This window comes from Idiotropiscis lumnitzeri, chromosome 6 (genome assembly GCF_059441095.1).
Source record: "Idiotropiscis lumnitzeri isolate Australia: NSW breed Sydney's pygmy pipehorse chromosome 6, RoL_Ilum_1.0, whole genome shotgun sequence".
NCBI classification, from domain to species: domain Eukaryota; kingdom Metazoa; phylum Chordata; class Actinopteri; order Syngnathiformes; family Syngnathidae; genus Idiotropiscis; species Idiotropiscis lumnitzeri.
In genome coordinates, this window is record NC_142396.1 from 417,760 (window position 1) to 436,497 (window position 18,738).

The 18,738-nt window shown below is 46.2% G+C and overlaps 2 protein-coding genes and 1 non-coding gene across 8 annotated transcripts; 1 reads left to right on the forward strand and 2 right to left on the reverse strand.

Annotated features, from left to right (window-relative positions):
- Positions 1-491: 491 nt before the first annotated feature.
- On the reverse strand, positions 492-9,658 carry LOC148334362 (uncharacterized). 5 transcript variants are annotated; one of them, XM_088299227.1, is made up of 6 exons: positions 9,410-9,528; positions 6,681-6,854; positions 4,811-6,562; positions 3,959-4,774; positions 2,584-2,644; positions 492-716 (listed from the first exon to the last, which is right to left on the reverse strand). In XM_088299227.1, exons 2-6 carry the CDS (start codon positions 6,841-6,843, stop codon positions 650-652), a joined length of 2,859 nt encoding a protein of 952 aa, XP_088155353.1. In that variant the 5' UTR covers positions 6,844-6,854; positions 9,410-9,528; the 3' UTR covers positions 492-649. The 5 variants fall into 5 exon arrangements, with proteins under 5 accessions (XP_088155353.1, XP_088155352.1, XP_088155351.1 ...); XM_088299226.1 differs by having other exon boundaries at positions 3,959-6,562; positions 6,681-6,851; positions 9,507-9,658; XM_088299225.1 differs by having other exon boundaries at positions 3,959-6,562; positions 9,507-9,650.
- Positions 9,659-10,170: 512 nt separating this feature from the next.
- Positions 10,171-10,243, forward strand: trnat-ugu (transfer RNA threonine (anticodon UGU)). The gene has a single exon. It is a non-coding gene; the product is annotated as a tRNA-Thr (tRNA).
- A 1,709-nt stretch (positions 10,244-11,952) lies between these two features.
- On the reverse strand, positions 11,953-17,525 carry LOC148334364 (uncharacterized). 2 transcript variants are annotated; one of them, XM_088299370.1, is made up of 5 exons: positions 17,359-17,525; positions 16,979-17,143; positions 15,413-16,063; positions 14,161-14,221; positions 11,953-12,374 (listed from the first exon to the last, which is right to left on the reverse strand). In XM_088299370.1, exons 2-5 carry the CDS (start codon positions 17,133-17,135, stop codon positions 12,308-12,310), a joined length of 936 nt encoding a protein of 311 aa, XP_088155496.1. In that variant the 5' UTR covers positions 17,136-17,143; positions 17,359-17,525; the 3' UTR covers positions 11,953-12,307. The 2 variants fall into 2 exon arrangements, with proteins under 2 accessions (XP_088155496.1, XP_088155495.1); XM_088299369.1 differs by having other exon boundaries at positions 16,979-17,146.
- Positions 17,526-18,738: the final 1,213 nt, after the last annotated feature.

Here is an 18,738-nt window from a genome sequence, read left to right on the forward strand (position 1 = left end):
TGAGATAAATGAATTGCAAATACATGAAAAAGCATGAAAAGATCTTGCAAATGTTTACGTAACATACAGGACGTCAAATAACTCATTTTCATGATGATTTCCTTTCATTTAATCCTAATGTATCAATGATTTATTAAAATGTGTTTTTAACTAACCATCCATCCATCATGTGTATCACTTCTCCTCACAAGGGTCGCGGGGGCGTTGGAGGCTATCGCAGCTATCTTCGGCCGGTAGGCGGGGGACACCCTGAACTGTTTGTGTTTTTAACTATTTAGAAAAAAAAAATCAGTATTAACCGGTTCTTTAATGAGATCAATGAATGCCAGCCATTTTAGCCGAGTGAATGAATGCAAGACATGTTGTAAATGCCGGGAGGGCCCCACAAAAGACGGCCGCGGGCCCACATGCGCTCCGCAGGCCGTACTTTTCCCACACTGGAGCCACACGGTGTCAGCGGCGGCCCACGCGAGAGAAAGAAAAACACTGGATTGGTGGGAATCTGCCGTGCATTTTTATTGAAGAAGCGTGTGGAAAAGAGCAAAGAGAAAACAAAATGCAGCAAAACTCACAAAGCCCTCGACCAAATCTGCGTCTTGTTCTTTTTGTTTCTTGAAATTACGAAAAGCTTTCAAAAAGGGCCGCTCGTTCAACTGCAGCCGTCAAAGAAGTTGGTGACTTGGTAACACTCGCTGCTGGCCGATTGGAATATCGTCCTGTTGGTTGGGCGAGAAGACGATTGTTCAATGGCAAATACTCCATGTGGACAAAAGTATTGGGAAAGTCAATCAACCAATCAGAGCTTGGATTGGTACGGAGCCCCAAAGGCGCAGCGAGGGGTGTCCAAACAACGGCCCGCTGGCCACTTTTTGTTTTTGCTTCTCCATGTGCCGATGTAAAAGAAGGATTGAAAAGGAAGATGCTTGGCCTGCTTGTTTGGGATTGTATTTTTCTTTCTTGATGTTTCTTGTTATGTTTTGATGTTTTCTTTTCATGTCCAGGCTACGATATGAACATCACAGGCAGGTTGTACTTTTTTTCTACACGCTTCATGTGGTACACCTTAAATGTGACCGCATTATTTGAAGTTATTAATTAGTCTTTTTTTTCTGAGTTTAATTATGCTAGCTCCCTTTATACGCATTCATATGAAACAAATCTTGTGCTTTCCTGAATTTTGCAGCAGAGGGAACTCTGTAGGTGGAACCATAGCAGCGCGTTGCTGCCATCTAGTGGTTCGTCAAGCGCATTTGACAGCCGTACAACGTCCGGGAAAAGTCGAACTCCAACGAGCGCCGCACCATTCTTTTCTGGGACTTGAAGGAACCTCAGGGGGTACGCAAGATTTTAAATAATTATTGAATGAATTAAATGCTTCGGGACGTTCAGAAACCTCATTTTCCATTCAGTAGGTCATTTAATTTTAGGATTTGAAAATGCCAGATTCCACCCCAACCTAGAATGGTTCGACCCAACTTGTCAACTTGTCAATCACTTGAAGACGCAAACAATGGAGTCGTGATGGAAGCGCAAGTCTTCTGGAAGTGCAAAAGAAGGCCAAAGCAGATTTGGCAAAATTCCTATTTTATGTTGAAGATTGTTTTATTTGGAATTATTGATTCAGGCACTAATGCTATGTCTTAAGTCTCTTCTTTTTTTTTAACCCCAAAAATGCTTTGCGCTGGTTCAGGGGTACTTGGCTGAAAAAAATATCTCACAGGGAGTGCATCACTGAAAAAAGGTTGAGAACCACTGCTCTAGATAACAGTAAAGGTATGGTTGAGCAAGATAAAATGAATTTGTACAAATATACAGACACACATTTGCGCACTACTGAGTGTTGGACCAGCACGACTCACGAGAGCTAGCTTCTCTCTCCGTCTTGAAAAAGGCCTTGCAAGTGTATCTGCAATCAAATCCACACTTTTCCCTCATTCGGCCGTTGTGGGTTTAAAAAAGATATTTTGGATTTTTGAACGGTTGTTTTGTTGATTCCGCATAGCGCCGCCCTCAAGCAAGTGATTCTCGAATCACAGGATGCGTTCGCACCTTCAACGTGAGGCCTGCGAGAAGGCCTTACTGTCACCAACTCGAGATCTGATTGGCTATCGCAACTCTCTATCAACTGTAAATGGCCGTTAAGTCACACAGCGTACTCTGAAGTCTGCAAGGCAACACAAGCTAGCCAAATTCGAGTTGATAAAATCTATCAGTGGAACATAGAACACTGGAAAATAATATGACATGAATTTCTTGATTATGTTAGGCCAGCAGAGAAGGCGTGAGAAGCCCTGACCGCCCGCCACTGCCGACAGGTGACGTGCCGGTCGTAGTGATTTTGAAATCGCACCGCATTAATCCCTCCGTTGACGCAGGCGGTCAGATGGAGAACCTTTGTCAGCGAACAACAATAAAGCCATGAAGCCTAAAGTAGATTTGCTTTTTTTTTTTTTTTTTTTTTCGAGGTAAACGTTCTCAGTGTGTTCACTTTTACTTCCCATTGACTTCCCAATATTTGAGTCCTTAAATAATGTTTTCTTAAATGCATATCGAAGATGGAAAGTTGACATATTGTTCACTTACATCCAGTACTGAGTCTTCACAAAGCATTCCACGTCATTCGTGATGTCGTCATCGATGAACGCTTGAATGGGAAAAGGAAATCTTATTTCATGTTCACGAACATACACTTCTTGATGTGGATTCACAAGTTCACCTTTTGGGAAAATTGCTGACAACCCTGACACCTATCATACATGATCAAAAAAACATGTTGTTCGCTTGCTGTCATTCCTTCGAAGAGAGCTCAACAACCTGCTCGGCATATTAGACAGGCAGAATATTCGCCGAGGAGTCTTGAGAATGAACAGCAATGACATAAGGGATACAGCTATTGAATATTTTGGTATTCGGATAGCCTACTGCAATTTCAAATCAAATAATAAGGAATTCTTATCGAGATCTATCCCTCTCTCTCTCTCTCTCTCTCTCTCTCTCTCTCTCTCTCTATATATATATATATATATATATATATATATATATATATTGGCTATAATTTGGCACATGTTCTGTTTGCAATTTGTAGTTAATTTAAATACAGTTATTGCATTCAAGTTACCGTGAAGTGTAGCGTTAAATATTTTTATAAATGTTTTTGTGCAACGTAACGCATAGTTCGTAACCGGAAGTGACGTCATCACATCGGACGTCGCGTACGCGGAGGCAGCAAGTAAAATAATAGATCGTCAATGAGAGAGAAATGTGATGATATTCAAGTCCAATCGAGCTCTATTCGCATACATCTTACGCCTTTGGTAGCATCATGGGTACGTACAGGTTTGTGTTGTTAACAATGTACAATTCTGTGGCGCTTTTATGTTAAACTATGTTAATTCGGCGCTAAGATTCATGCTAGCACTCGCTAGTTGCGTTAGCACAATGTCTCGTTACTATGGCAGTTGAGGTAATGTTAGCTCATTTAGTTAATTTATTTGTGAATCTAAAATAATACATATTGACGAATTTAGTTTGTTTTATTCTGACTTGAAGGTAATATTGCCTCATACTGTATTCTACAGTTTCACCTTTTTTTTTTCTGCGCTATTAAACCTGTGGACTCAAGAGTAACGTCTTCAGAGTCGTGGAGTAGAAGATGAGTTTAGCTGACTGTCCAAACAAGCCGAGACGTTACAATATTATATATATTAGGCCTGCACGATATGCGGTTCTAACATCGCGATTGCGATGTGCTCGCGCAATAGGCACATCGTATGACGTGCAATGTTTCTATCTTTTTTTTTTTATTTTTTTTTTTTTTTAGAACTCGGAAACCTTTGGTTTGTTTCATAAAAGCAGCACGCTACACTATGCTCTGAATTGTAGAGACGATACAGACTGTCTTGCTCATCCCCACACTAATTAGCCATATATACATGTCTATGGATACGTGATGACTCACCGCTGCAGGATGAAATGCAGTAGTTTTCTGTCCAAGGATTACTTGAGAAGCAGAAATCCTTGTCAGACAGCTGGAAGACTCCATAATAAGTGCGGGAAGGCGGTGGATTTGCCACGCTTGGCGCAGTGACCTGGCGTCTCCGGCGCCGCCGCTCACCTCCTCTGGCCGCCTCTTCCGAGCTCCACAAACCATCCACGTGTTTCTTCAGCGCCTCCATCTCGGCCTGCTGTGCTATCTGGATGATGTCCGCATCAGGAAATTGTACAGAGTCGTTTGCAGGAATGTCTCTGACTGCTGTGGTGGTATTGGTAATGTCTATGGTTGCAGGGGTTGCAGGGCTGTTAGGTGTTTCTAGAAGTGCAGGGGCTGCAGGAAGTATTGTGGCATTGGTAGTTTCTTGGAGTGCAGGGGGTATTGTGGCATTGGTAGTTTCTTGGAGTGCAGGGGGTATTGTGGCATTGGTAGTTTCTTGGAGTGCAGGGGGTATTGTGGCATTGGTACTTTGTTGAGGTGCAGGAAGTCTTGTGGTGTTGGTAGTTTCTAGAGGTGCAGGGAGTATTGTGGCATTGGTAGTTTCTAGAGGAGCAGGGGGGGCAAGGGGTATTGTGGCATTGGTAGTTTCTAGGGGTGCAGGGGGTATTGTGGTGTTGGTTGTTTCTTGGGGTGCAGGAGGTCTTGTGGTGTTGGTAGTTTCTAGAGGTGCAGGGGGTATTGTGGCATTGGTAGTTTCTAGAGGTGCAGGGGCTGCAGGCAGTATTGTGGCGTTGGTAGTTTCTTGGGGTGCAGGCGGTATTGTGGCATTGGTAGTTTGTTGAGGTGCAGGAGGTCTTGTGGTGTTGGTAGTTTCTAGAGGTGCAGGGGCTGCAGGCAGTATTGTGGCGTTGGTAGTTTCTTGGGGTGCAGGCGGTATTGTGGCATTGGTAGTTTGTTGAGGTGCAGGGGGTATTGTGGCATTTGTAGTTTGTTGAGGTGCAGGGGGTCTTGTGGCGTTGGTAGTTTCTTGGGGTGCAGGGGGTATTGTGGCATTTGTAGTTTCTAGAGGTGCAGGAGGTCTTGTGGTGTTGGTAGTTTCTAGAGGTGCAGGGGCTGCAGGGAGTATTGTGGCGTTGGTAGTTTCTTGGGGTGCAGGCGGTATTGTGGCATTGGTAGTTTGTTGAGGTGCAGGAGGTCTTGTGGTGTTGGTAGTTTCCAGAGGTGCAAGGGGTATTGTGGCATTTGTAGTTTGTTGAGGTGCAGGGGGTCTTGTGGTGTTGGTAGTTTCTAGAGGTGCAGGGGCTGCAGGGAGTATTGTGGCGTTGGTAGTTTCTTGGGGTGCAGGGGGTATTGTGGCATTTGTAGTTTCTAGGGGTGCAGGAGGCCTTGTGGTGTTGGTAGTTTCTAGAGGTGCAGGAGGTCTTGTGGTGTTGGTAGTTTCTAGAGGTGCAGGGGCTGCAGGGAGTATTGTGGCGTTGGTAGTTTCTTGGGGTGCAGGCGGTATTGTGGCATTGGTAGTTTGTTGAGGTGCAGGGGGTATTGTGGTATTTGTAGTTTGTTGAGGTGCAGGGGGTATTGTGGCATTTGTAGTTTGTTGAGGTGCAGGAGGTCTTGTGGTATTGGTAGTTTCTTGGGGTGCAGGGGCTGCAGGCAGTATTGTGGCGTTGGTAGTTTCTTGGGGTGCAGGGGGTATTGTGTCATTTGTAGTTTGTTGAGGTGCAGGAGGTCTTGTGGTGTTGGTAGTTTCTAGAGGTGCAGGGGCTGCAGGGAGTATTGTGGTGTTGGTAGTTTCTTGGGGTGCAGGCGGTATTGTGGCGTTGGTAGTTTCTTGGGGTGCAGGGGGTATTGTGGCATTTGTAGTTTCTAGGGGTGCAGGAGGTCTTGTGGAATTGGTGGTTTCTTGGGGTGCAGGGGGTATTGTGGCATTGGTAGTTTGTTGAGGTGCAGGGGGTATTGTGGTATTTGTAGTTTGTTGAGGTGCAGGGGGTATTGTGGCATTTGTAGTTTGTTGAGGTGCAGGAGGTCTTGTGGTATTGGTAGTTTCTTGGGGTGCAGGGGCTGCAGGCAGTATTGTGGCGTTGGTAGTTTCTTGGGGTGCAGGGGGTATTGTGTCATTTGTAGTTTGTTGAGGTGCAGGAGGTCTTGTGGTGTTGGTAGTTTCTAGAGGTGCAGGGGCTGCAGGGAGTATTGTGGTGTTGGTAGTTTCTTGGGGTGCAGGCGGTATTGTGGCGTTGGTAGTTTCTTGGGGTGCAGGGGGTATTGTGGCATTGGTAGTTTGTTGAGGTGCAGGAGGTCTTGTGGTGTTGGTAGTTTCTAGAGGTGCAGGGGCTGCAGGGAGTATTGTGGCGTTGGTAGTTTCTAGGGGTGCAGGAGGTCTTGTGGAATTGGTGGTTTCTTGGGGTGCAGGGGGTATTGTGGCATTTGTAGTTTGTTGAGGTGCAGGAGGTCTTGTGGCGTTGGTAGTTTCTAGAGGTGCAGGCGCTGCAGGCAGTATTGTGGCGTTGGTAGTTTCTTGGGGTGCAGGGGCTGCAGGCAGTATTGTGGCGTTGGTTGTCAATTCAGGAGTGACTGACATGGTAGTTCTGACCATGCTGGTGTTCAGATTTGACATTCTCTCCAATTCACATATCACTGCAAAGCATGAAGACTCCATTATTCCACGCAGACGTTTGTGTCCGAAACAACATTCAAGTTTTGACTTTAAGAGGATGTTTTCAAATGTGTGGTCCGCATTCCACAGACTTCTCACCTACTGACATGATGCTGTTTCTGAACCTTTCAATGCCTCCAGGGAGTTGAATGGCCTGTTCAAGTCTGCTTTTGAGTTCGCATCTGGTGATCATGCGGCCCTGGGACAAGCTTGGTACCGAAGCCACCAGGACCAGCAGCAGCAGCATCCGCTTAAACCTCATCTCAGGAGCTGCTATGAGAACAAAATACATTACTCTGAACTTAAAGAGTGCTGATGAATGTTGGAAAAATGTTTGACTAAAACTTACAAACCAACCGCGACCCTCGTGAGGATAAGCGGCTCGGATAATCTTAGAATTGATCATTGCGTCCCCATTTCAGAACTATGAAGTGAACGCTGGCGCACTTGGCTGCCACCGCTCATCGGCTTAGTTACGGCTTACTGACATTGTGATTCCCATTTGATGTTTCTTTTAATTCATTTTAAGGTTTTAGTAGATTATTGTAATTAATCAAAAGCGATTGATCAAGTCTCGTGTCGGAGATTTTACCTGCGACTCGAGGAGACTGGCGCGAGGCCTCACCCTGTACGAGAGGCTGCCGTTTTTATCGGGAATCCTGCGGGATTCTTGTTGGGATGGGAGTCAGCTTGACCTTTCATCATGGCATCGGTCCGGTACCGGACAAAAAAAAATCCGATCTATACTTGACGAGAGGAGGTGCTCTTATGTCAACCGTCTTGTATTCACTTCTTTTACTTGCGAGCTCCAGAACACGGGTGTCCACTCTTGTTGAGCATGTGGCTTACTTTCAATGTTAGGCAAGCTCCCTCTCTGTCCAATTTTTCAAACTTGCTTGAAGCCACATTTTTATTCCGTGGCTTTCGATGCTGCTTTCGCTGTCGTTGTTACTGAATCCTCGCTACTTTGAGTTCTACTCGGTGTAAAGCGCTTTGTTACAGCTGCAACTGCTAGGAAATGCGCCATACAAATAAAGATGGATCGGATTGGATGATGAAATAACCAAGTCCAGGTGATCTCGCGACTTGATATAATTTGAAAATAGAATTAGAGGGACAATATCTCTTGACGCCTAACCGCATGAAACCGTACCGGGCCATCCAACTCGTGGCCATTTTCGATCCTTACTTTACTGAGGACTTGCGTTAAATGCAATGGGTCAAGGACAGAGTCCGGACCGGCGCTGCGGCTAGCGGGCTTGGCGCAAGACACCCCCCCAATGCGTTGGAACTTAACGTTTGCTCGTGTGGTGGTGGACGGCTCTTCCGTCTTGCAGGGGGGACTGCGAGCGCGTTGCCTGCTCCCCCCTGGCCCGCCTGCTCTCCGGCCAGCGAGAGAGCAAAAATCCTCCTCTCACTCTGTGCGGAAATAGCTTACATGTCGTTTTTATTCTCCTTTCCCCCCGAATGTGCTTTTCCTCCCCATCTGGACCCTGCAGCCTCTAAATATTCCAGATGTGAAGTTTTTCGAACAGTTGCGCGTTTGATTTAACTTTGTGATATCTGGAAGCAATATTTGCAGACGCTTTGCTCAAAGCGCGTGCGAAAAGTTTGTCATTGCGCTTGAGAGCGCAAACGAGCACGAGTGAAGACGTCACACTCCTGCCAACGAGGGCCATTCTCAAAACCTTTCTTCCGTGCGAATCTTGTCACCTTTGCCACAAAGATTTCATTCTGATCTTCTCCCCTTGCCGTCCTTTTTCCAAACAACTTCACTTGTGTCACTTGACGGCGGCTCTTGAACCGCTTGTTATTTTGGTTTTTTAAAAGACGGATTTGAAATATTTATTGATTGATTTTTTTTTTGCTTCTTTTCCTCTTAGTTGGGAAAGGAAGATTTGTTTTATTGCTTTTGTTTTTTTTAAGATATTTTTTTTTTTTACAATGTTTTTTTCTTGAATGTGGTTTATATTTGATTGTGGTTTTTTTTAGCTTTATTTAACCATGTAAAGCAGTTGAGGTGATACAGTGGCTCCATCCATGCATCGGAGTTGGGATGATTTTTTTGCCAAAATAGGTTGCTTCAATTGATTGCGACTCGCCGGGCCTGATTCGCGGAAGGTTTGCGGGTGTTAAAAGCCGGCAGAAACGGAACCTGATCTCACGGAGCGCAACCGAGATTGCTTCCGCCAAGCCGTGCGCTTCGTTCTGCATATTGTGCAACGTCTTAAAGGCCCAGTTGAACCGTTTCAAGGATATGAGCAGATAATATTGTCTGACCAACGTGGGAAGCTGATTAAGCAACAACATGAGCATCAAGTGTCGCGCACACGCAGAGAGAGCAAAATATATCGGTGTGATAAAAGACCGAACTGGCTAGACGTAAGCAAATATCGAAGCGACGTAGCGTACATGGATGAACGCCGCATATGTGTCAAACTCGTAAATATCCACAAATAGCGGAAGGCTTCAACACCATTTGAGAATGTTGTGTGCACCACGACAACGAATGACATTAGAGATTTTTCAAAGTCTTTCTGTGCGTGTAGGAATCGAAGCCACTTGCGTGCATGGATATCCTAATAAAAAAAAAAAAGAGAGAATAGATGCCACACGTACATCGAAAAACGGGCATGATCAGGAAATAAGCAAGGTGGCAACGATTAAACAACACGAGCACAGCGCTGGACCCAAGGACTAGCAGACTGACAAATGGAGCATGACGGCACACACACACACGCGCGCGCTCACGCACAGGTCAAGATCGGCCTGTGGCTAGCTAGCACAGCCGCAACGGAAATGCAAATAAAACGGATTTGAGTTCTCACCAAGTCAAGTCAGTGTGTCGCTTGTGTCGGAGCAGTCTTGTTGGTGTCACTTGACTTTCTTTCTATTTGCGTGCTAGGAAAGTGATTGTCGACAAACCTGTTTGTATTTTTGACTCCCCACATCCTTATTCGTCATTTCCCCACGCTCTTGGATCGGAGTCAAAAGTGCGTGCTCGGAACAAACTAATGAGCCTGCTAGGTGACACTTGCTCCGCGCCAACTGGACTGCCACCGCCAGTTTGTTGAAAAATGCCGCGTGAGGAGCTCACGCCAAAACGACGGCCTAAAACGCGCTTTCCTCCGCCCCCTCCCCCCAAGGGAATTTAGAAAAGGGAAACGTGCTGTTTCGTGACCCTGCACTCGCAGGGTGCCTCGTGTCAAGCGTTGACGTTGAGATTTAGCAGAGGCGCCCCATGTCACTGGAATGTTTTGCATTGGCTTGCTGATATTTGTTCAGAAAAAGAATTCAAACGCATGAAATCGCCTTGGTGACGTCATCTTGTCTGGCCTGGTTGTCCAACTCATTTTTGTGGACGGGCCACATGGTAGTTGTGGTTTCCCTTTATGAACGCTGCGAGCGCATAGAATTGATGATGATCCCCTTACGTTATCACGCACAACAAATTGACGAAGAGCCAGTTTTGAAATGGGTCAGTAATGGTTTGTTCGGATGGGTTACAAACAAATGGCAACATCAATCTTCTTAACAGGAAGTTGACGCACGTGATTTGCCTTTTGCGGGCCCCATAAAACGTGACGTGGGCTCCATAGCTCAGGGGTTAGAGCACTGGTCTTGTAAACCAGGGGTCGCGAGTTCAAATCTCGCTGGGGCCTAGTCGTTTGGCTCCCAGGATGGCCGAGTGGTCTAAGGCGCCGCGATCAGGACCCAGTCTCCCCAGGAGGGCTGGGTTTGAATCTCGAATTTCCCCATTGTGGGACTAATAAAGGGAATATTATTATTATTATTATTATTATTATTAAATGAGGTCACGGTCCAGATCTGGCCCCCGGGCCTTGAGTTTGGCACAGCGGTTGTATGGCATTAAATTCAGACATCGATGGATCTCTTTTCATTCCGTTTGGTTTTGTTTCATGTCCTATCTTGTTTTCTCACTCTCTGGTTTGGTTTCCGTCTCCAGCTGCTCTCGTTCCTCCCGCCATTCGTGGGCCTCGTCTACACGTAGTCGCGGTTTTGGCAAATAGTCTGCGGCTTACCCTGTCATTCGCACGTCGGCGGATGTTTTTGCCTAAAATGAAAAAATCGGGCTACCGTGGAGATGTGCGGATAATCGCCCGACTTGCCTTTGGATATGGACGGTCCACAGCGGAGATGAATGTCATCGGCACCCGGTGCCTCAGCAGAGCTCACAAGATCATCGAAGACGATACTCACCCGAGCTCACGCCTCTTGGACCCGTTGTCCTCTGGCAGGCATCAAGACAAAGACGAACGGAGTGGAAAGCAGCCGGAGACGCAACGAATTAGACGCAAGACTTGCACAGCTGGGGTCACTCGGGCCCAATCGCGACAATTTGAAATCTCAACACGTACGCACTCACCCCGAAGACGAGAGTGCTGGATGCCAGACCGTGGAACCGGATGCCGATCCGCCGTGGGACCTGACCTTGGACCCGAGGGACGGAAGGGGAGAGGAAGAACGACCTCTGGTCAGGGGTCAGGGATTTTGGTTGGGCTTCTTTTCTTATCGCCCAGGATCAGAAAAGTAGCCCAGATATCCAACTCGGACTATTTCCTAACTCCAGAGAATTGAAGGGACTATCGGAACAAAAGTGTTGAATCTTTATTGGAACATTTTCCTTCTTGAATAGAAAAACCGGCACGTGTTGAGTACATTTGCTTAATTACGGCTTTATTCCCTAATAATTTGCATTTGGCTGGTGACTCAATTCCAACACGGGAAACAAACTGAAATATGTCAACTCGGAAAAAAACCCAAAACACTGCTCATGAGAAAATCATCTGAAAAGCACCGAATGATGACGTGTGACGGAACATTTGACTCGTGAAAGTCAAATTGGAGAGAATTTCAGATTCTGTTGCTGGGACCAAATTGAGTTTTTTTGTTTTTTTTTAGCGTCAAAGGTACGTGGCTTGATCCAGATTGGAGGGCAAATTTGAAAGTGGGGGGAAAGAAATTGGCTTCAAGCAAATGCACGTGGTTCTTCAACCAGATTTTCCTCATTGCACAAAATTTGTTGTTCACATGACGAGTGAAATGATTTTACTGGCCCCGCCCACTTGATGTCAAATGCGCCACTATGTAACCTCTCAACTAGTTATTTTTTTCAAGTCCAATCGCACGCTCAAATTCATTTCCTGCTCGGGGGTATTCCAAAAATGCGGCAATGCTGAGGGTTGGGAAAGGAAAAACTTTTTTAATTTGATGCATGCAACAAAAGCATTCTCCAGCAAGGTGTGTTCTTTCTTTACTTCCTCACAAACAACCTCTCTCTCTCTCTCTTTATTTGAACTTTTCCATTTCCTATTGGCAAAGCTGAATTTCCAAACAATGACGACAATAATCACTTTGAGTGCCTTTAATGATTCATTTGGATTGTTTAAACATGTTTACACAACAGTGGCCTTTTTTCGTGAAGGAATCATTTGTGATCCGTCTAAAGTTGCGGAATCCAAAACACATGAAGAGGAAGAAGAAGAAGAAAAGCAAAACAAACACGAGCGATGGACAAATGAAGCTTCGCGATCATTTTTGACGCCTCTCGATGGCTCTCTCGGCTAAAAGATCCCGCGGGAATGGCATCGGTTTCTAGTTCGCTAGCCTTCCTCTTTAAACCAAGAGCACCATCTGGCGGAGTCACAAATATCACAAACGCTTCACGAAGCTTCGTTTTGCCAGCATTGCGACGATCGTGACGCTCAGTTGCACTGGCCAAAGAAGTCGCTGGTTTGGTAGCACCGAGGTGTCACCGTCCTCAGCACGTACCTGGCGGGTAGAAGAGGCAAACAAAAAAGACAAGGTTATGCAACAGAAACGATACTCGATGCAATACCGCCACCACCAGTCTTCAGATAGTCACCATGAGAACTGCAACCGTTTTTTTTTTTTTTAGTTTTTCCTTCTTTGGCGGCAACAAGCAATTATGACAAGCCCTTTTTAATTGTTTGAATTGCCCTTCGATTCTCCCACGGAAGAATGACTTTGTCACAAGATCATGCACGGCAATCTAAAAATAATAAAGCAGTACAATTTACAAAAATAAAACAACGATTTAATTATACTTGCTAATTTATCTGACGGCGAGGACTTCGTTCCAGCTCCAGCTTTCGTGAAATATGCTACAAATCAAATGGAATTGTACACCCAAATCACATCGCAGTTTTTTTTCGGACATGCTATTCCAGTCTGGGCCTCGCCATTGTGAGACTTTATCGCACATGGTGCCCCGCCTCCATCGATGGATTTACGCACGCTTACAAATAAGCAGAGCTGGGCAGTCCGTCCCCGAGGGCCGAACGGTCCGACCCTCCCGCCCGGGGGGGGCGTCCATTTTTGGGGCGGTGGGTGATAAATAGATATAAGAATAGATAGAAATAGATAATAGAAAGAAAAGGCTCAATTCACAAAGGCCAGAGGTTAATTTGAGTCGGGCCCGTTAATCGTCCCAGCGTGTGACGTGTTTGCTTGGCGCCCAAACGTTGATCTCAAAAATTGCCTCCGAACGCGAGTGATGGACAAATGAAGCTTCATGAAGCACTTGTGATCATTTTTGACGCTTCAGTTAAAAGATCCAGTGGCAATGGAATCCATTTCTATTGTATTGGCCTTCATTTTTAGTCCAAGAGCGCCATCTAGTGGAGTAGCAAATATCACAAGTGCTTCACGAAGCTTCATTTTGCCAGCACTAGCGAACGCGTCTTTAGCGCCACGACCAACAGTTTGTGTTTGAAGAGACGTGAGACAGCCGCGTGCGTTCAAGCGTGCCAGGATGTCAGGAGTTTTTATGAATAATCGCAACGGTAACAAGATCTCAGCCGGAGGGCGGGGGACAGACCGGCTCTCCAAATAAGTTGAAGAGCCTCGTTTTTTAACATGGCCTTGAATTTCTCGGATGACATGTCACAACGTATAAAATAGAAAATGGAACATTTTCATCATTTGATGACTGTATCGTCACCTGCTGTTGCAATTTCAAATTGGACTACTCGTGCGGTCCTTGGGGGCTTCGCCACATTGGTGACCCCTAACATAGACGTGACGTGAACTGTTATGGCGTTGCATTTGTGCCCAAACGATGTCTTTGCGCCTGCTGTCTCGGTATATGTCGGCATGACGTGGCGTGCTGGTAATGGCGTTTTGTCTTGATGGGTAGTTTGGCCATGTAATTAGCAGAGCTGGGCACTTGACCCTTTTTTGCCGGTCAGTCCCTCGCTCTGCGGCCTTATTCAGAATAATTATGGCTGATTGTAATTTGTTCATTTATATTCCGAAATTCTATCAGTATGTTGCTTTGCAAAATGAACACCAGGTGGCAGCACTGACCAGCAGCGTCACGGGGACGGAAGTGATGCTCATAATCCAAATTGTTGGAGAAAGAGCAACAGGTGTCACGTGTCGCAGATTGATGTGCATTTTTTTTTCTCATATGTGCAGCGAGATTCTCTCTATATCCACCAGCAGAGACCTTCGCCGGGGTCAGCTCCACATGCCGACGTCACGCAAACACACTTTTTACCCAAGAACGTTAAGCGTGGCGTGTGATGTGACTTACAGCCAGTAGAGACTGCCGACGAAACAATCCAGGTCGTCTGTGATGTCATCATCGGTGAACGCTATGGAGGGAGAGAGAGGGAGGAGTTAAAGCGATCTGGCGGAACATTCCGTTGCGTCGAGGAGACCTGGATCAGCTCAAACATGATCAAAAACTCAAATAGAAGCACACAAGAAAAGCAGCTGGCTGAGCTTGGAGCTCGGTCCGGCTGACTGCCATTGTTTGCCCGTCTCCCGGGAAGATGGTCTTGAAAAGAAATGTTGGCAGTCAAAGTGTCAGTTCGGGTTCCTCCTCGGTCCTCTCGGTCACCGTTTCCCAACTGAACTGTTGCCACCCTGGGAGACGCAATTTCCGTTTGTTGAAACGACGTCAAAACTGACAAGACTGAAAATTCTCCCGTTATTCTAGCCGGATGCTGAGCCGCACTGCATTTGATGACCGAGCGATTTAGCGGCTTCCGCTCTAGCGGTTACTCGCTCGACGTTCCATGTGGCTCCTTGCAACGCCTCTGCGCTGTAGCAGAAAAACAAATCATATTTCACTCGCTGTCTGCGAGCCGCCCAAAACGGGTCAGCGGCACCACCGGTTGACAATCTTCCGCTATGCTTTTGCAAGATTCTCGCTTGTACGTCGCTCATAAACGCAATTGGAGGTCCGTGACTTGATTCCACATGAGATTCTGGTACCAAGTATGGGTCCCGGTCGGTGGGTGAGATTGCTCTTTTTGGGTAGCTTTAACGTGTTGTCCGTGATTCCGTTTGTCCCGCGAGCGTTTCTGCCTCATGTGCTTTTGAGTCAGCGAGTTGGTACCATGCCGATTGTTGAGTTGGTACCAACGTTACCATGCCGATTGTTGAGTTGGTACCACGTACAGACGGAGGTGACTGATTTGCTTTTTGGTCCGAGAGTCGTGTCTACATGCAATTCTGGGTGAGTGACTTGGTTCTACGTGTGATCCGGGGTCATTGAATTGATTCTACACTTGGTTACTGGTTTTGGAGTCTGGTCTCTGTATAAAAGTAGGTTGCAGATTTGGGTTTGCTCGTGTGTTCCCTCCTTCCTGAGTTTTTTGTTTTTTTTGTGTGTGTGTGCCTCTTGTTCTACATGCAACGCGGGGACATGGTCAAGTTGGTTCGACCTTCCAGGTTGTTCAAACTGGAACTGAGCCACCCAACCCAAAACATGGAAGCATTTGTTTGTCAGTGTTAAAACAATTCCTGTTGGATACATTTTCCACCGCGGAGGCACTCACCGTCGCAAGTGCTGTTGCAGACGTTCTGGCTCCATCGGGCGGTTGACTGACAAAAGTAGCTGTCGGAGAGCTGGAAGAGGCCGTGGTAGCCCAGCGACCACTCCATCTGATACTTGTTGCCACTTCCGCCGGCGTCGTCATCGGCGCTCAGTTTGTCGTCAGCGATCACCAGCAGCTCTTCATCAAACAGATTCTCCTCCTCGTTCAGAAGTTCCATCAGCTTCAACCAGTCGTCCAAATGGAAGTCGACGTCGCTTTGCTGGTCCGCGTAAAAGTAATCGCCCGCCTCATCGTAGGGTTCTTCACCAGCCTCGTCAAGGAGCGCTTCTTCTTCTTCTACCTCGGGTGAAGCTGCTTCTTCTTCTTCTTCTACTTCTTCTTCTTCTTCTTCTTCTTCTTCAGCTGGAGCTTCTTCCTGATCTTGGCCATCGTCACCACTCGTTTCGTTGGCCCCGTTGACTGTTTGGTTAGCAACGTTGACTTGGTTGGCGGCTGCGGTGGCGTTGGTCGAGGCGGGTGCAACGGTGGCATTCGAGTCGACTGTTTGGTTGCTAACGGCGGTTTGGGTGGCGGCTGTGGTGGCGGCGCGCTCTCCGTAGATTTGCACGGCGCTAGTGCTCAGGTGGCTGAGCTTTTCCAGTTGGCACACAACTGCGGAGAGAACAACAAGCAAAGATTGAATACAAGACAACCATTTATATAGCACATTTCCCAACATCTGGAGCCGTAACACGATGCTGTCGTCGAAATTAGGCGGGTCATTAGAACACGAAGCATTTAACGGAGGCTCATTCCGCAGGGCGGGACCAACGACAGAAGAGGCGCCATCCCCCTTGAGCCTTTTCTTAGTCCTCGGCACCTCCAGCAGCACTCCGAGGAGGCGGCCGGGTGCGTGGGGGTGGAGGAGCTCGGAGAGGTAAGTTTGGGGAGGGGCCATTTCAAGGTTTGAAGACCAACGCGAGTATCTTGAAGCAAACTCCAAAGTGCACGAAAAAGAAAGAAAAAGACAAGCGGCAGTATTTTGGAGCAACTGGAGCCGCTTGAGGGAGGACTGGCTGACTCCAAAGTCAAGCGCGTGACAGTAATCCGGCCGAGATGGAACCGAGGCAGCATCTGATGTCCTGGCCAATGTATTTGTCAAGTAGGTTTTGTTTTTTTGGAACAGGTTGGCATCTGGCCCATCTTGTCTGTGAAGTTCCCGTCTGTAAAGCCGTCTCATGCCGTCTGGCGCCAAAAATGCGAGTTAGGTCGACTTCCCCGCTCAGCATTTTCCAGGCCTACTCTTTTGTCGTACGCTCACGCTTTTGGGAGCCCGAGTTATCGAAAAGATCGGGGTGCCCGTAATCAGCGACGATAAATTTCGCCTTTGATTATTCTGCTCACCAACTCCGGGCCATTGCGCATGACGCGGCACACGCTAAGGCAGCGTCGCGCCAATTTGCCGAGCTGGGCACTTGAGCCTTTTTTGCCCTTCGGCCTTATTCATTAAAATTGTCGGGCCGGCTCTGCGGATTTGCATATTGGTCGATTTATGTTGTGGCGGGTGTGACGGGCGGCGTTACTCACGCAAAGTCAAAATGACGTCCGTGAGGTTTTGCGTGCGTTCCGACAGCACGATCTTCTCCCTCAGCTTGTCTCGCAGCTCACATCTGGACACGGTGCGGCCGCGGCACTCCAACGCCAACAGCAGCAGCGGGAACAACAGCAAAGATGTCGGCCTCATGTCGCCGCCTTCTGTCGGCCGTCACAAACTTATTTCATCACAACTCCAATGACAGTCTTTACTTTTGACGCTATTAAAGCAATATTTTAAACTCGCTCCTGTAACAGTAAAACCTTTCTCGGGTGATTTTTAGGGCTCCCCTCATTTGCATTGTCCAAGCATCAACAATATATGACGAGACTGATAAAAAAAAGTTCCAGGTGGATCATAAAAAGACGCTTACCTGTCAACCGCGAGTTTCTTTTGTGGGTGCCTGCGCTTGGGAACAAAGAATTTGGACTGCCGTCAGCTGTGCGCCGTGGACCAACCTGTTCTGCGCTCCTATTGGCAACATTCTTTGGTGTTTCTAGCGCGGCTTCAAGGAAATAAAAGGCAGGCTTAAAGGAAAAAAAAAAAAAGGCGGAATAGTTAGGCAATGTCCGTAATAGCTGCTGAGCAGGAAGAGACGAAAATAATTGGACCAGTATTTCCAGCCGGTCCTCGTCGCGTCATCACGCCTGCCCCCAACCTCAAAGAAAAAGTCTCCAACAATACTTGTTGAATTGATAACAATAAATATTTGTTACTGTATACACTGAAAGAAATGCTATGTTGGATTTCGTTTCGTCAAGTGGTTGCAAAAAAGAAAATCAATTGGATCCGGATGCATTTTTTTGAAGTGAATGTACTTTCAAAGGGTAGTTGGATCCAGATGATTACATTTTCTGTTGTTATTTTTTATGATAAAGTGACAAGTTTTACGTTTTAACCTGATCGATTTGGACTTTTGCATTGGGCTAAACAAAACGAAGCAATTGGTTTTTGTTGGGGCCCAAAGTGTTCTGTTTTTGTTGTTGTTGTTTTTTATACTTGTCCTTACATGTATTCTTTCAGTATATTTACAGTCATCTGAGAGCAGCATACACTGAAAAATTGCTGCGGTGAATTGACTTCATTTTGTTTCATCCAAAAATGATCTGGATCGATATGGAGGCAAATTTGGTGCCATAGTAAGTTGTATTTGTACCAAGGAAATGTAATCTTTGCAGCAAAAACAACTTGAAGGTGTATGCAATCATTTTGGATCCCTATAAAAACAATATTGATTAAAAAAATGTATTGTGTAGCTGTAGAAATAGTTACTTTTGTTTGTGTGAAAAATAAAATTCTCCTTGGCCGAAAAACGACTAGTTTGGGAAATTAATTTAGTAGTTTTAGCAAAATGTACTTGTGGGTAAATACTGAATTTGGACTTGTATGAACGTCAACTTGTAGTTGATGAAGTCGCCACTAGAAGTCGCCAGTGATTCTGGCTTTTGCTGCATGGTCACGTGACTTTGGCTCCATATACATTAACAGTATCTCGCGAAAACGGTTTTGTACTTGTGCCGAGTGAGAAATCCTTTGTTACAAATCAAGTTTCATTTTGGTTTATTGTTCCCAATATGATTTTCCCAAAAAGTTGGTGGAATACAATTTCTGTTGCGATGTGACTTGGATTGTAGATTATTACCGTTTAAACTTTCGGATTTTCATCAACGAGCCCTTCTCTATTGGAAATTATTGGACTGCCATAATTTTACTCCTCACAATCCTCCAATCTGGAATAACAGTTTGTCAATGC

Coding starts and splice junctions, on each gene's coding strand:
- LOC148334364 (XM_088299370.1), bottom strand. CDS start 17,135: ATGAGGCCGACATCTTTGCTGTTGTTCCCGCTGCTGCTGTTGGCGTTG. Junction 14,222..15,412: donor CTGCAACAGCACTTGCGACG/GTGAGTGCCTCC, acceptor CTCCCTCCATAG/CGTTCACCGATGATGACATC. Junction 12,375..14,160: donor GTCGGCAGTCTCTACTGGCT/GTAAGTCACATC, acceptor TCTACCCGCCAG/GTACGTGCTGAGGACGGTGA.
- LOC148334362 (XM_088299226.1), bottom strand. CDS start 6,843: ATGAGGTTTAAGCGGATGCTGCTGCTGCTGGTCCTGGTGGCTTCGGTA. Junction 6,563..6,680: donor AAACAGCATCATGTCAGTAG/GTGAGAAGTCTG, acceptor CATGCTTTGCAG/TGATATGTGAATTGGAGAGA. Junction 717..2,583: donor GTGAAGACTCAGTACTGGAT/GTAAGTGAACAA, acceptor CCCAACCAACAG/GACGATATTCCAATCGGCCA.